This window comes from Lissotriton helveticus, chromosome 7, assembly GCF_964261635.1.
Source record: "Lissotriton helveticus chromosome 7, aLisHel1.1, whole genome shotgun sequence".
Lineage (NCBI taxonomy): Eukaryota > Metazoa > Chordata > Amphibia > Caudata > Salamandridae > Lissotriton > Lissotriton helveticus.
The window spans coordinates 740,969,553-740,984,857 of NC_136068.1; the positions used below are offsets into that span (position 1 = coordinate 740,969,553).

The following is a 15,305-nucleotide window of genomic DNA, read 5'->3' on the forward strand; positions in this document are numbered from 1 at the left end:
AGAGGCATTCGGTCGGCTGTCCGGCTATAAACTAAATGTCACTAAGACTCAATTTATCCACTCGGAAGCCGGCCGACCAGGAAATATTAAATTTGAAAATGAGGCGACATACTTGGGTATAAAATTTATGGCTAAGGTTGAAAATATTATCCCCGCTAATTTGGACCCTATACTAGCTGCCTCTAATAAAACATTAGCGAGATTAGATAATTTAAAACTTACTCTTGCTGGGCGTAGTAATGTACTGAAAATGCTTATTTTTCCCAAATTTTTGTATATATTTCGGGCTATTCCCTTTTTAATTTCTTCCCATTATTTTGCCCGAATAGATAGAATGTGCTCTAGATTCTTATGGGTATATCATCGGGCCTGAAGATCTTTTAGAAAATGTACTCAATCCAGAGACAGAGGGGGTTGGGGCATCCCCAATTTTCAGTTTTATCACTGGATAGTGTTATTACAGCATATGGGGGTGCTGGTCTTATCAGCTGATCCTACTGAAGATTTCTCTGTCCCATCTATCTACAAGATGCTTCTGGGTGCAGAGGCTAAACAATGCCTAAATAGAATTGTGGAACCAAGTTACTATAAGACGACCACATTTAAAACAATTTATACAGCTTATCTGGTATGGAGGATAATTAAGAAAAAACTTGGAATTACCCATAATTTAACATTATATACACCTCTTCAGAAGTGCTCTCTCCTTCCTGAAATTTTTAACGATCATGTGATGTCAAGATGGAAAGAGTTGGGGGTTTGTGATCTAGGAGATCTGTTTCAAGGGAATAGTTTTGCCTCTTTTGAATACCTTATGAGGAAATATAAACTGCTTCGTGCTGATTTTTTAAAATATCTTCAACTGCGGAGTTTTTGCGAGCAGAAGTTGTCAGGAAATATGATTGCATTAGGAAAGATAGATATTATCGAGGCAATTAAGGGTGGGTATAAAATGGGTCCTCTGTATCAACTGCTTCTTGCAACGGTAGAAGATGATCTTCGGGCAAATGAAGAGAAATGGCAAGATAAGCTGGGTGTAGAACGAGTCAATATGGAAAGAAGCATAGAGATAGCCAATATTGCATTATTAAACGGGTCTTTCCAAAGTCAGCACTATATGTCGGTGTTTGATCTATATTACACACCAATGAAATTGGCAAAATGGAAGTCAGGACGTCGGAATAACTCTAGCCGATGTAGTTTATATGCTGCTGATGCTGCTCATATATTTTTTTTATGTCCAAATCTTTCTCAGTTTATTGGGGATGTTGAGCTTTTTATTACGCAAAGCTTGGGCATCCATGTTAGACTAACTACACAACTGGTTATATTAGGTCTGGAAGAAAACATATCGCATAAATGGACATTTGCAGAGGAAGCTTTTATCTTTATATGTATGTCCGTATATAGATCTTGTATTACATCGCAATGGATCGATCCGGAACCACCAAATTTTATTAAATGGCAAGGAAAATTATTGTCAATATATCACCTTGAATCCTCATTGTATAAAATTAAAGGTCTAAGGCAGAAAATGTTTGGGTATAAACTATGGCTTCCAGTCGCCAATTGGATAGGTCTCTAAGACATAGAGTTGTGGGTTTCTTTTAGTATGTATTTGCTTTTGTTTCTGTCCCAGCTGGTATTTAGTATTGTTATGAAGCGACCCGATATAACTGTTTAAATGTCATTTAAATCTATGTTTATGATATATGTAAAGCCTAGTATTTGTTTGTGTATCTTTCTCCTGTCTGTCTGCTGTTAAAAAATCAATAAATAATTTTTTTTAAAAAGCAGTACTTCTGCGCATCGGAAGGAGGCGTCGGTCGGCTCAGCGTCCGTCAACGGCGTTGTGGTCGCTGGGATGACGTCGCTGCAGCTACTTAGAAGCCCCCCTCGTGCGCCGACGTCCGTTCTGTACACTACTTTCCGCGCCAGAAATGCAGAGCCATGCAAGACACTGACCACTGGTGCACAAAACTAGGGCCCTAAAAGGATATCCTTAACCCTAGAAATCAGTACGCAGAACGGGGAGGATGGGTGGGGGGGTACGGAATCTAAAACTAACTAATGTTTCTTACAGATATATCGTTACCGAAGGCAAGTAACTTGTTCATCTGAAATAAACACGTAAGTTAGAGATTCATTACCTTAGAATAGATACTCCAGCAATACCAACCCTGGTGGTGGGTCTGCAAATCAAAATCACACCAGAAAGTCCTGGAGAAAAGAACGGCCAAAGAAGTAGTGTTTCGTAAACGTGTGCAGTGATGCCCACATAGCTGCCTGACATATGTCATGTAGAGGAACTCCTCTTCCCAAGGCAGTAGTGGCTGCCGTCGCCCTGGTGCAATGGGAGCATAGCCCCACTGGAGGCTCCTTTTTAGCCAGAGAAAAGCATGCTTTTCTACACAAAACGACCCATCGACAAATGGTTCGCTTGTGTACGGCCCGACCTTTCTTGGCACCCACGTATCCAACAAAGAGTTGGCCATCCACCCGGAACTGTTTAGTGCGATCCAGATGGGAAGAAAGCGCATGTTTTGGGTCCAGAACGTGGAGCCTCTCTTCCGCTTTAGAAGGAAAGAAGGTGGGCAAAGTGATAGTCTGCCCGATGTGGAAAGCAGTGACAACCTTGGGCAGGAAGGATGGACGAGTCCCAAGGACAACTTTGTACGGATGTACAGAGAGAAAAGGAGGCTTAGAAGAAAGCACCTGGAGCTCACTCACTCGGTCTGGCAGTGGTGATGGCCACCAGGAATGCTGTTTTGAGAGTCAAGAGGACTGTCTCAAGACAGTTTTGAGAGTCAAAAGGACAGTTGTTAAGCGTCTCAAAGGGAGGGCACAATAAGTAAGTTAAAACCAGGCTCAAGTCCCACTGAGGCATGACGAAGGTAATAGGAGGAAAGAGATGAGTTATGCCTTTCAAGAAGCGACTTACAGCCAGGGACTTGAAAAGGGAAGGCTGATCTGGTAGCCGAAGGAAGGCAGAGATGGCCGAAAGATAGCCCTTGATAGTGCCCAGAACAGAGCCCTGATGGGCTAGAGAAAAAAGAAACAAGAGAACCTCAGAAAGACGTCAACTGCCGCCGCTCAATCTCCACGTAAGGAGTGGAGGCTGGACAATTTCGATGGAGGACTGTCCCCTGCTGCTGCGACAGAAGATCCTCCCGAAGAGGCAGTCTGATCGGAGGATCGATGGCCATGTTGAGCAGCTCAGGATACCAGACTCTTCGGACCCAATCCGGAGCCACAAGAATGACTTGGGCCCGATTGCGCCTGATCTTCTTCAGCACTCTGGGCAGAAGTGGTATAGGCGGAAAGGCGCACAGCAGACCGCAACTCCACTCATGAGGAAAAGCGTTGCCTAGCGAGTGCCGCCTTGGAAATTCCAATGCGCAGAATTGCTGAAATTGCGAGTTCTCTTCAGTGGTGAATATATCTAACCAAGGCTCACCCCACTGTTGAAAGAGACCTTGCACCACCTCCGAGTGAAGACGCCATTCGTGACCCATCATGCACCTGCGGTTGATTTCGTCCGCCCTGGCGTTCAGAGAACCTGCCAAGTGTTGAACCACCAGGGATATGCCCTGATGTTACAGCCATGTCCAGAGGCGGGGGGCCTCTTGACATAGGGTCCACGATCCCTACCCGCCCTGTTTGTTGCAGTACAACATGGCGGTGGTGCTGTCTGTGAACACCTGCACTACTAGTCCCCGGACAGAGGGAAGGAATGCTTTCAGTGCAAGACCCGGAGGCTCCAGAAGGTTGATGTGGAGCTCGGACTCCTGGTTCATGAGCCACCACAGCAGTTGTCGAGCAGTGCCCTCCGAGCTCTGGACACAATCGGACAGAATCCCACAATGCTGCGCCCACTGGAACTTCAGGTCCAACTGCAGAGCCCGCATATGCCACCTGCCATTATTGACCAGCAGGATGCAGGAGGCCATGAGGCCCACAGCCTCAGAGTAATTCTGACAGAAACCTGGGATAGAGGCTCAAAGATCGGAATCATAACCTGAATATGCCGAACTCGCTGTTCGGGAGGATAGACCCGAAACCGCGTTGTGTCCAGAACCGCTCCGATGAAGAGGAGCTTCTGAGAGTGAATCAGGTGTGACTTTGGCACATTGATGGAGAACCCCAGCGAATGCAGGAGGTTGGCCGTAGTCTGGCGGGGGGAGAAGACTGCCTGGGGCGAGCTAGCCTTCAACAGCCAGTTGTCGAGATAGGAGAATACTGAATCTGCGCAGATGAGCTGCGACCACCGGCATCACTTTCGTGAACACCTGAGGGTCACTGGTAAGGCCAAAGAGGAGCACGGTGAACTGAAAATGCTCGTGGACTACCATGAACCGTAGGTAACGCCAATGGGCCGGCAGGACGGGGATATGAAAATAGGCATCCTGCAAGTCCAAAGCTACCATCCAGTCTTCTGGGTAGAGGGCAGACAAGACCTGAGCAAACGCAAACATCTTGAACTTCTCCTTCCGGAGGAAGCGGTTCACGTCCCCGAGATCCAAGTTAGGACGCATGCCCTTGTCCTTCTAGGGGACCAGAAAGTAGTGTGAGTAACAGCCATGACCTACTTCTGGGATAGGAACGCGCTTGATAGCTCCCTTGGCCAAGAGAGCTGAAACTTCCTGCTGGAGAAGGGCCAGATGATCCTCCGACATGCGGTGGTATCTCAGGGGCATGGCTGGAGAGGTAGTCTCAAAGGGGAGGGAGTAGCCCCTTTGGACTATTTGCAAAACCCACCTGTCCAACGTGATGGTGCGCCAGTGGGGGAGATGATGGCGAATCCTGCCGCCCACTGGCGTTTGATGAGCCTGAAAGGTCAAACTAGGAGGGTTTGGAGGCTGCTGCAGAGGGGGAGTTGGTGGACTGGCCCGCCCGCTGGCCCCCGGAACCACGACAGATGTTTCCACGTTGCCGGCCGCGCGAAGGTTGGGTAACTCGTTGCGGCCTGAGGCTCTGGGCGGAACGTAGCGGGTCCCCCCTTCTGTAGCCACGAAAGGGACGAAAAGCAGACTGCGCAGGGCGGTTGGAGAGGCCCATGGACTTGGCCATAGTCCGTTAGCCCTTGAAACGCACTAGAGCATTGTCTGCTTTGTCGCCAAAAAGGCAACGGCCATCAAAGGGCATGTCCATCAAGGTATTCTGGACATCACCTGAAAAGCCAGTCGATCTCATCCAGGCTTAGCGAACAATCGCTACTGACGTTGAAATGGTCCTGCCCAGAGAGTCGGTGCTGTCCAGCCCACAACAGATGGTAAACTTCGCTGCATTTCTCCCGGCGGCAACAGCCTGGGAGAGCACTGCCCAGGCCTCCCCCGGACACTGAGGCAGCACCTGCACAACCGTATCCCACACCGAATCGGAATAATGGCCCAAGAGACATGCAGTGTTTACTGACTGCAGTCCAAGGCTGGCGGAAGGGAACATTTTCTTTCCAAGATGGTCCAGCTTCTTGGATTCCCTTTCCGGTGGAGCTGTAGGGAATGCGCTCTTGGAAGTGGAGGCTTGGACCACCAAGCTCTCCGGGTTGGGGTGTTGGGAGAGGCAAGTGGGGTCACCAAGAGCCTGGCGGTGGCGTTGGGCAATTATCCTGTCCACGAGAGCCGCCGTGTTGGGTCTGGATCACGTGCCTAAAAGGACGTCGGTGATGGCCTCATTAAACGGCAGCAAGGGCTCCGAAGAGCTCGCAGCCGGTTAATGCATCTCTGTCAGGAGGTTCGTCCTGACCGCTACAGTAGGAAGCTCGAGGTTGAGAGCCTCAGCCGCCCTATGCAACACCACTGCTTATGACGCTCCCTCCTCCGTAGCCACGGTAGGAGGAGACAACATGCTATGGTCAGGGGAGGTGTCCAAACCACTGGCTGCCCCGGTTCCTCTCTCTAGTCCTGTTCTCTGTCTAACTGATCAGTCAGGAGGGTCACCTGACCCCTCCCAGTCCTCCTCCTCATCCTCTGGGTGCCATTCGGGTCAAAAAGGGACCCCAGGAGTTAAAAGGGGCACATAAACCCCACTCAGCGTCGGATCGGGCATTGGGTGACGCCGGTCCGGCACCAGGTCCATGTCGGGATTGAGGCCGGGGTCGACACCGGCCGGGGGGGCAGACTGGGTAGTCGTGCCGGAGTAAGCAGCAGCGGTGGAGGCGTAATTAGGTCAATCTGCGCCGATCCGGATCCAGGACTGGATCCAAGGGGGGCCTGCGGCGCCGGGCCGGAGAAGGCCTAGGCCCCCCAACCGAGTCCACGGGGCCCTAAGGTGCGCCCAAAGATGGCATGCATTGCCTCGTAGAATGTACGAAGCAGGGAGGAAGTCGCTCCGGGTCCCGGAAAGGGAGAGAAACGCAGAGTCAACTCTACAGGCTCTGCGAGTGGAGCCGCACGAGGGGCACCACCCTCGTCGGGTTGGCCGACCGACGAGAAGTCGAAGAGCGACGGTGCTTCTTCGACTTCTTTCTATGCTTCGACTTACCCGACCCCGAGTGCGAAGATTTTTGAAGACTTGGAGGAATGGTGGTGGCTCCATGACCTGTCCCTCGAACGGCGTGGAGCCGACTGCCGATGCTCAAGAAGCTTTTGGGACAGGTCCCGCAAAGCCTTTGGCACCATCGACCGGCAGTCGGAGCACGACTTGGGGTTGTGGTCACGCTCCAGGCAAAAGAGACACACACTGGGCGGATCTGTCACCGACATCATCCGATGACAGGAACCGCATGGCTTGAAACAGGGCATCCCGCGTGCACCAGGAGTCGAAGACTCGAAAAAGAAGTCGACAAAAGTCGAGAAAGAAAGGCAGTCAAAAGATTGCTGGAGGTACCGCTCTTCCTGTATGTCTATCAAACGCCTCACCTCCTTAGGTAGGGGCTTAGAATATCCCAGTAATGCTAGCGCTGGATCTGGCTCGAGAGCTAGTTTTGTAATATGTCTCAATTCCTTAAACACCTCCGCCCAGAATGCCGAAATGCCTGGGCACCCCCAAGCCTGATGGAATAAGTCAGTTACCTGTGCCCTGCAGCGGTCACATGCCCCGCTTTACCGCAGCCCATATCTGTGCAGCCTCTCCAGGGTGTGGTACACCCTATTCGGGTATTTAAAATGCACCAGCGGGTGACGGCCGTTAAGGGAAATGCGTTTCGTGCTCATGCAGCAATAGGTACACATGTCATCATCTATAGCTGTCTCTAAATCACGCTGCCACGCCAAGCGAGCCTTCGTGTACTGGTGCGCTCTGTGTGCCATAGATATGCTATATAGTCTGGCCACCATGCCTTTCGGGGACTTAGCACTAATAATGTAAGTTAACACGGACACCTCTGGGGGCTCCAGATATTCATCCCCTAGCAATTCTCTAAGCGCCCGCCTATTTCTGTGGAATTGGAATCTAGTCAAGGCGGTGGGATGGTGATCTTCCCAGACCTTGCAGGCTCCCCCTGTAAACAAATCTCCAACAGTGTGGACTCCCAACATGCTTAGTGCTTTTGTGACTCCCTTTTCTTTACAAGGGGCTATCCAGGTGCACCAATCCAGAGGAGCTTTCGGTGAATATAATATAGCACCCGCCTGCATCTGTAGAAGCTGATACCAGGCATTTGCGGTGGAGTTAATTAAGTCCAGGATGCAGGCCCTATGATCAACATTCTGATACAGCATTGCAGGGAGTGGCAATGGTGCAGCCACCTCCGCCCCTATTCTAAGATGCAGAATGTCAGGGGAGCCATGTATCCAGTAGTGGGCATGTGCACATTGTACAGTTCTATAATACAGTTCAAAATCCGGGGCTCCCAGCCCACCCATAGAATATGGCAAAACTAGGATTGGCCAGCTAACCCGCGGCTGCTTGCCTGCCCACACCAGCCGGACCATCAACGTCGTAAGGAGACGAAAAAAGGCCTTCGGGAAACCATGGGGATATTCGTGAATAAGAATAGCAATCTCGGTAGCACCACCATTTTCATGATAGATATTCTACCCAGCACCGACAAGGGTAGCTTAATCCATCTCTCCACATCGTCCTCCAACCTACTAAAGGTCGTCCCGTAATTCTCCCGGAATACTTTCTCGGAGTCTGTGTGGATTCTAATGCCTAAGTAACGCACCGCGTCCGAGGTCCAAACGAGGGGATAATCAGGGACGAATTGAGAAGTTTTCGGCGTGAGAGGAAAAATTAGTGACTTGGACCAGTTGACCTGGAGTCCCGACAGGCCGCCAAAGCGCACCACCTCACGGAGTACTACGGAGAGGTTAGTTTCGGGGTGCCTAACGTACAACAGCGTGTTGTCTGCATAAGTGGAGACTATAATTCTATAGTGTGGAAAACATATCCCCCGGTTCTGGTGGTATTCCCGTATTGCACACGCGAGAGGCTCCGCCACCAAGGCATACAATAACGGCGACAGTGGGCATCCCTGTCTCGTGCCCCTGGTGATGTGTATAGGGTCAGTGACTATATTGCCAATTTTTATGCAGGCCGTAGGCTTGCTGTACAAGACGGCCAACAAATGTAGAAAGTCAGGACCTATACCCATCCTGGATAAGACATGTCTCATAAAAGGCCACTTGACGGAGTCGAATTCCTTTTCTATGTCTAAGAAAAACGCTGCTGCTGGTGTGTCCGGTTTAATATGTTGCAGTGCACCAAACACAGTGCGTAGGTTATATGTGGGGTTCCTGCCTGGGACGAATCCCACCTGCTCCAGAGCAAATAAAAGAGGGACCAGCGGAACCAACCTATTAGCAAGGATTTTTGCAAACAGTTTTGTGTCCACATTGAGTAGAGACAGCAGTCGGTAGGAGGCGCAGTCTACCGGGTCCTTGCCTGGCTTGAGCGGAGGTATTATCACTGCCTCCGACATGGTAGGCGGCATCGTCCCAGCAACGCAAATATCGTCGAACAGCTGAGCAAGCTGCGGTAGCAGCAGGTCAATAAATGTTCTATAAAACGTGGCTGTGAGACCATCGGAGCCAGGGGCGCTGCCTGCACGCATAGAAGACAAACCCGACAAAATGCCATCCCTCTCTACAGGCCACATGAGAAATTTCCTGTGCAAGTCTGTCAGCCAGGGTAGTTAGATATGAGCTAAATAATCAATTACATCCTCATCCGTGGCGGGAGACCGGGAGGAATACAGCGAAGTGTAATACTGACGAAATCTATCTGCAACTTTTTTGGCATCCAATAGCCCCATGCCCTCCGTTGTCTTAATCTTCACAACCTGCTTCGCCTCCCATCGATTCTTAAAGTAGCCGAGCCAAGACCCCACCTGGTCTATCCCTCTCTACGTACGACCGGGCCACGGCATATTTGCGCAGATGTTTAACCTCATCACCTGCCGCTGGACTGTATTTCCCCCAGTGCTTCCGCTAGCACCCCCTACCCGGCACCGCGTCAGAACCCTGCAGCAGCCTGCCTTCCAGGTCCCTGATCTTTCCCTCTAGGTCACATAGCCGGTAGCATATGGACCGGAGAACCCCCGATTGCTTGACTGTGGTAATCCCACGAATGTAAACTTTGAAGGCCTCCCAAACAATTTGATAGTCATCAACCGACTTCACATTCTTTTCGAAGAAGAGCTCTATAGCCTCGAAAAGCTCTTCCTTGAATACCGCATCTAACAAGGAATAGGGAGGAAATTGCCAAGTAAATGGGGGTATGCACCTGCTGGGCGTCTACAACACTAGAAGAACCGGAGAGTGGTCGGAAAGCGTGTTTGGTAGTACTTGACAAGTGCGAATTTTTTCGCAAAGTGAGCTAGAGGCAAGTCAATAATCAATGCGCGTGTGGATGTTATGATATGCAGAATAGTGCGTGTAAACCCTTGTGTGTGGGTGCTTCCAGCACCAAACATCACATCCCCAATCAATATACTATTCAGCTCCCTAGCCGCCGCCGTCATGCGCCGTGCAGGTCCCCCTGACCTATCCAGGGAGGGGTCACGAATCAGATTGAGATCTCCACCCCACCGCTGGCGGGACCCGCCAGACAACCCACCACCCATGCCAGTTCTGTGAAAAATTCAGGATTGTCGAAGTTGGGACCGTGTATATTAACTAGCAGTAAATCCATATTCTTCCCTCTGCATCTAGTGAGAGCATATCTCCCAGCAGTATCAGTGGCTAGTGGTGTGAGAATAAGAGCGGACTTGGGATTGGCCCAAGTGAGGACTCCTTGCGCATGTGTGGTGAAACCTGCTGTATGAACTGACCCTAATAGGCCCCTACAGCGCAGCATAGAGGAAGTAAGCGGGAGATGAGTTTCTTGCAAAAACGCCACATCAATGTGGTGTCTCTTAAAGTAGGCTATGACCTTACGGACCTTCCTATGATCGTTCAGAACACGGACATTCCAGGTTAGTACTTTGAGTATGTCTACCTCTGGGTAGTGCCCTTCTTTAGTCACCTGTGGCCTGAAGTTGTACAAAGCCACCATCACTGAATATTATGTAACTGAAGGGAACTATGCTGCAGGCAAAATCAAATAAAGGCAATATACAACCTTGCTTGTGACCCAAACCCCAACCTCCCACCACCCACATCAAGGCCCCCCAAACAGGACCTGAAGAATCGAAAGCCCGAATTGCCCCAACCTCAGAACGTACATCTTGCTAATTAAACCCAAAAAGAACACCCCACACCACCCACTTCTACCCACCCGTGAAAACAGCAAAAAACAAGAGTCCCTGTGTGAAAATCACTCGAGGGCAGAGGTTGCCACCTATGCTCTAGTAGACCAACCTTTGGCAAAGTGTATGTTAGTCCGTACATTGACTTAAGAGTAGTACACATTGGCGTGCAAGATATTTAACTTTCATTTCGTAGCCCAAAGAGCCTGCAGCCACTACTAGAAAATATGTACCCCATCATAAACAACGCAATACCATGGGAGCACATCTCACCCACCCCACCAGAAGACACCTAAACACATTATAGTGAAACCCAGAGTCATTAGCACAAGTTCCTTATCCGAGATATCTGCCACCTCACGGTCAGTCCTGCTCATCGAGCAATCCACCCACTGCTTCAGCACCCACGTTCTTCTCCGGGCTGCCCCTCTGCTCCCTGGTCCAGTCTTTGATCGCTTTCTGCAATGCTTTAGGGTCGGTGAAGAAGAGAGATCTACCCTGCCGGTTAATTCGGAGTTGGGCAGGGTACAGCATCGCATAATCAATATTCTTTTCTCTTAGCTGCTTTCTGAGTGGAAAAACACAGGCGTTGCGCCTCCTGAACTCCCCCTGTGAAATCAGGAAACAGGGCAAGCACCGAACCCTCGTAGTGAAGCGATTGTTTCTCCCTGGCTGCTCTCAGCGCTGCATCCCGATCATGGTAATTAAGTAACTTAGCTATGATGGGCCGTGGGGGAACCCCATGAGGCGGTCGTGGTCCTAAGGTTCTACCACAAACATGGACGAGAATGTTTCGCCGCCCAGCAGCTGTATCAACAATTTTTCCACAAATTGCTCCATGTTCCTGGTGGGTGTAGATTCCGGCAGGCCCGTGATACGCAAGTTGTTCCTCCGCGACCTAGCTTCCAAATCTTCAGCCATGTCTTGTAGGGACTGTACCACCTTTTCCATGTGCTTGCGACTTGACTCAACGTTCGTTTGAGCTTTCTCCACCTCGGTTAACCGTCGTTCAGCCATATCGAGACGTTCCGCGTGCGAGAGGGAGTCGATCTTCGTGCCAAGCACCGTTAGAGAGTCATGTAGACCCTTCTCCATCGAGGTGAGCATGGCTTTGATATCACTGTTCGGTAGTTCCATAGGCCGCTCCCTACTTGCATCCCTGTCATCGGCTGAGAGCGCATGGTCCCTGGGCCGGCGCTTTCAAAGGATAACTTCTGTTGGATCTTGTCAGTTCGGCCCATGATGATTGTCAGGCGCCACAGACCTCCAGCCAGAAATGGCCCTTAGCACACCAGTCCGTGTAGCCACAGAGGGCCTTGGAGACAGCTGGGCACCTGGGAAGACGTCAGGTCAACAATCCCACCGCAAGGTCACCAATTACTGTGAGGCAACACTGGGCACAGGCGACTCCCAGCAATAGAGCACCCCACTCAGCGCAACCCACCCTCCACCGCTGACACAGAGCCAAAGCAGGGCTGTGTACCACTCATTATCCATCCAAGGGTCTGGACAGGTAGGCAGTCTTGTGCTCAATGTACAACTTAATTTGCATCAGCTCTGCATTGGAGCAGGCGGGCTTAAGCAATGAGTACCACAATGGATTGGGAAGGATCCGCAGGAACCGGAGCTCTCCCCACGAGCTTCTCGTACTGCCAAGCCGCACCAATCCAGCAGAAGGGCCACACAGCAGGGGATCGCCGAATGTCACCAAAGGCGTCAGGCGTGCCCAGCACACTCCAGCCACGCCGGTATATACCACTCACGGCAAGAAGTGCTGCACACGCGGAGTTCTATGCGGGCCTCAGCTCATGAGAGAGTGAGTCGGCCGGGGGGGGTCCACATCGCAAGAAGTTACAAGAGCCGGTCCCATTCACGCCGCCTGACCTCGCACCCAAGCAGCTCTCGACATCCCAACGCAATCGTAGTGGGGAGCGTGGCGCATCAGTCATGACCCCGCACTGTCCGGCGCCCCGCTCTTAACGCTGTCCAGCAGGGCACACCTGGCATCTAGGCCAGAGGGGACGCAAGCTTATGCAGCACTGAATCATCGGCGCCCGATGGCAGTCCCACCGCTCCAGCCGTGCCGATCAGTTGCACCCGCACGGCCAGCATCTACTTCCGGTCGGCTTGCGAAGTGCACAAGGCCGGGGAGGCTCCGGAAGACAAACACTATGTAGGGCTGCTCATCTCAGGTGAATGAGAGCGCGCCAATGAAGGATATTTAAGCGGATCGATGAAAAACTGCGCAGAGCTCCTCTGTTAGGCGGCTATCTTCGGCGCCGGCAAGCTCCGCCCCCATAACGACCGTGTTTCTTTCAGATATGCCAGCGCACTCTGCCCATGGTACACCTGGGGAATCTGACATTTCCTGTGAATTTGGATGTGGAAGTAGGCATTTGAAAAGGCTCAAATTTCCATTCAGTCATCTTGCAGTGGGTAATGAAAGACATCTGCAACAGTTACCATCTTTAAGGACTGCTTTCAGATGAACTTGCAGATAAAATGCAGGTTCATCATAGAGTGTAAATAGTATTCCTTGTTCTCAAAAAGGGGTAATTCATTTGGTTCTACTCACATGCAGTTACCAGGCCAAATAACCTCCTTTGCTCAGTAAGGTCTTCACTTTCCCCTTCTGGCACTTGGAGCAGGATCCAACTCCTCTCTTCCTGGAGGGGATAGATTGTGGTTTCTCCAAATTAGTGACATGATGTTAAGATTATTTCACTCATTTGTCTGAAGGGATCCTGTCCAACCATGTAGTCTTGTGGGAAATGGATACCCCTTCTTGCTTCTCGCTTATCTTGGATGGTGGCAGCACATGATCCCCAGTTAACCCAGCTTGTCTTCTGGTGAAACAAGTGGTTCTTCGATTCTTCTCTCTTCGGACTCTGGTGTGGTCTGGAGATGGGTTGCCCCAGCAGGAATATTGCAGTTCAGGAGGCTTGGAGGGCCACTGTTTAAGTTGTGTGGGTGCAACCATCTGGTACTGGTTGAATCTGTCCTTAGTCCATAATGCCTGGTCAAGAGAGCAATCGGAAATTAGGTGTTTTCTTTAATGGTTTTTAAAGAGTCAGATAATACTTACACATTTATTGCCAGTTAGGGCAAGGAGAAAGCTTGTACATTTTAGCCATGACTAAGGACCTAGCTGAGGCACATGTGGCAGAATCCCAAGTCCACCTATCCACGTATGTCTTCAAGGCATATCTTGATGCTACTGTATTGCAGCCAGAACCATTCTTGTCTCTTCCTATTTAACAACCAGGAAAAAAGTCTGCCACCTTCTCCAATTATTCCAAATCATAGTGAGCGAGACAAACTGCTGCATTTGCTGCATGAATGGTGAGGGATGTGCTGTAGATATTGTATTCCCCCTCTCTTTCTCTGAAGAGACCACCTGAGCGAGAGAGAGAGAGAGAGAGAGAGAGAGAGAGAGAGAGGAAGAGGAAGAGGAAGAGAGTCTGCTGCCTGGTACAAACTATGTCTGCAAGGCACAGCTCTCCCTAAAGCTGCCTGACCAGATTTGTTCTGGCTCCACACTAAGAATGAGTAAGATATCTTCTTGCTACAAAGTTAAGCTTACATTTTAGACTTACCACAAATGCACACACAATCTGCTAGAGCATACATGTAACTACAGAGTAACCACCACCATTTACTTTAATTGGAACAGATCAGTAGCATAAGGCTTCCTTAAGCTGTTAATCATATCTCCTTAGTATAAATACATCATCTCATATTCAAAACTAATATTACCACTTGGGTATTATATTTATTGTGACTGACACATGGGCTGACTGAACTAGTTGTTTTACTTCGAACACGCTGCAAGATGAAGCCCCAGCTCCTCAAACTTTGCTTCCCCTTCAAAGTCGCATTCAAAGGGAGATTCCTGGTAATTCAGTCGGCTCACAGTAGGCTCTAGCTCCTTTGGTTAAAGGAACTCTGGCAATGGTTATCATGAAGGTTTACCAAACTGACTCAGAGTACAACAGTCCATGATCTAATAGTGTGACATATGTCAAATCTAAAACTTGTGAGAAGGTATTCAGAAAGCATGTTTCGAAATCTTCATAAATAGGTGAATGTGAATAAGCCCTTCCAATACGGTGGGTAAAAGGGAATTACAATGACACTAAGAAACTGAGGTTCCTATTTCTCTCTGTATGGCAATTGTTACTCACATAGTCCATATAACAAAGAAGCAAAGAGGTGCTCAATGATACTATGACATTTTTTGTTACAAAATGCAGTGACATCCGTGTTGATAATACAAGAAAGCAGTCTAAGGCTTGTGATGAAGAAATACAAATAAATAAGAGTACCTGCTGTTATTTTACACGGTGAAACTCCATGATAGGTCATTTTACACATTGTACAAAAAGCATAGTGGCAACACGAGCAGATTCCCATAGTGCCCCCAGGTTCCTGCATCACTGGAGTCTGACAGCTGGGGCGGGGGCAGTACACCACATCTGCCATGAGGTCCAAACTAGACTGCAGGAGGAGGCGATCATACCGGGAAAATAACTGATCTCCAACCAGCTGCTTCACCTGTAGAGATGAAAGTAAAGCCACTGTACTGCATTGCAGAGTAGGAAAATGACACCCCACAAAACATCTCTCCAAGTTCATGAAAAATGAAGGCACTGACCCCACCCCCGTTAAAGAGACT

The 15,305-nt window shown here is 49.8% G+C and overlaps 1 protein-coding gene across 3 annotated transcripts in view; it reads right to left on the bottom strand.

The window, feature by feature from the left end:
• Nucleotides 1-15,305, bottom strand: part of LOC144769073 (E3 ubiquitin-protein ligase RNF14-like) — a 140,903-nt gene that overhangs the window by 34,468 nt on the left and 91,130 nt on the right. For all 3 annotated transcript variants that reach the window (XM_078653072.1, XM_078653073.1, XM_078653071.1), the window contains one exon: nucleotides 14,956-15,184. In XM_078653072.1, coding sequence (XP_078509198.1) covers nucleotides 14,956-15,184 — 229 coding nt within the window. The remainder of the gene's footprint in view (nucleotides 1-14,955; nucleotides 15,185-15,305) is intronic.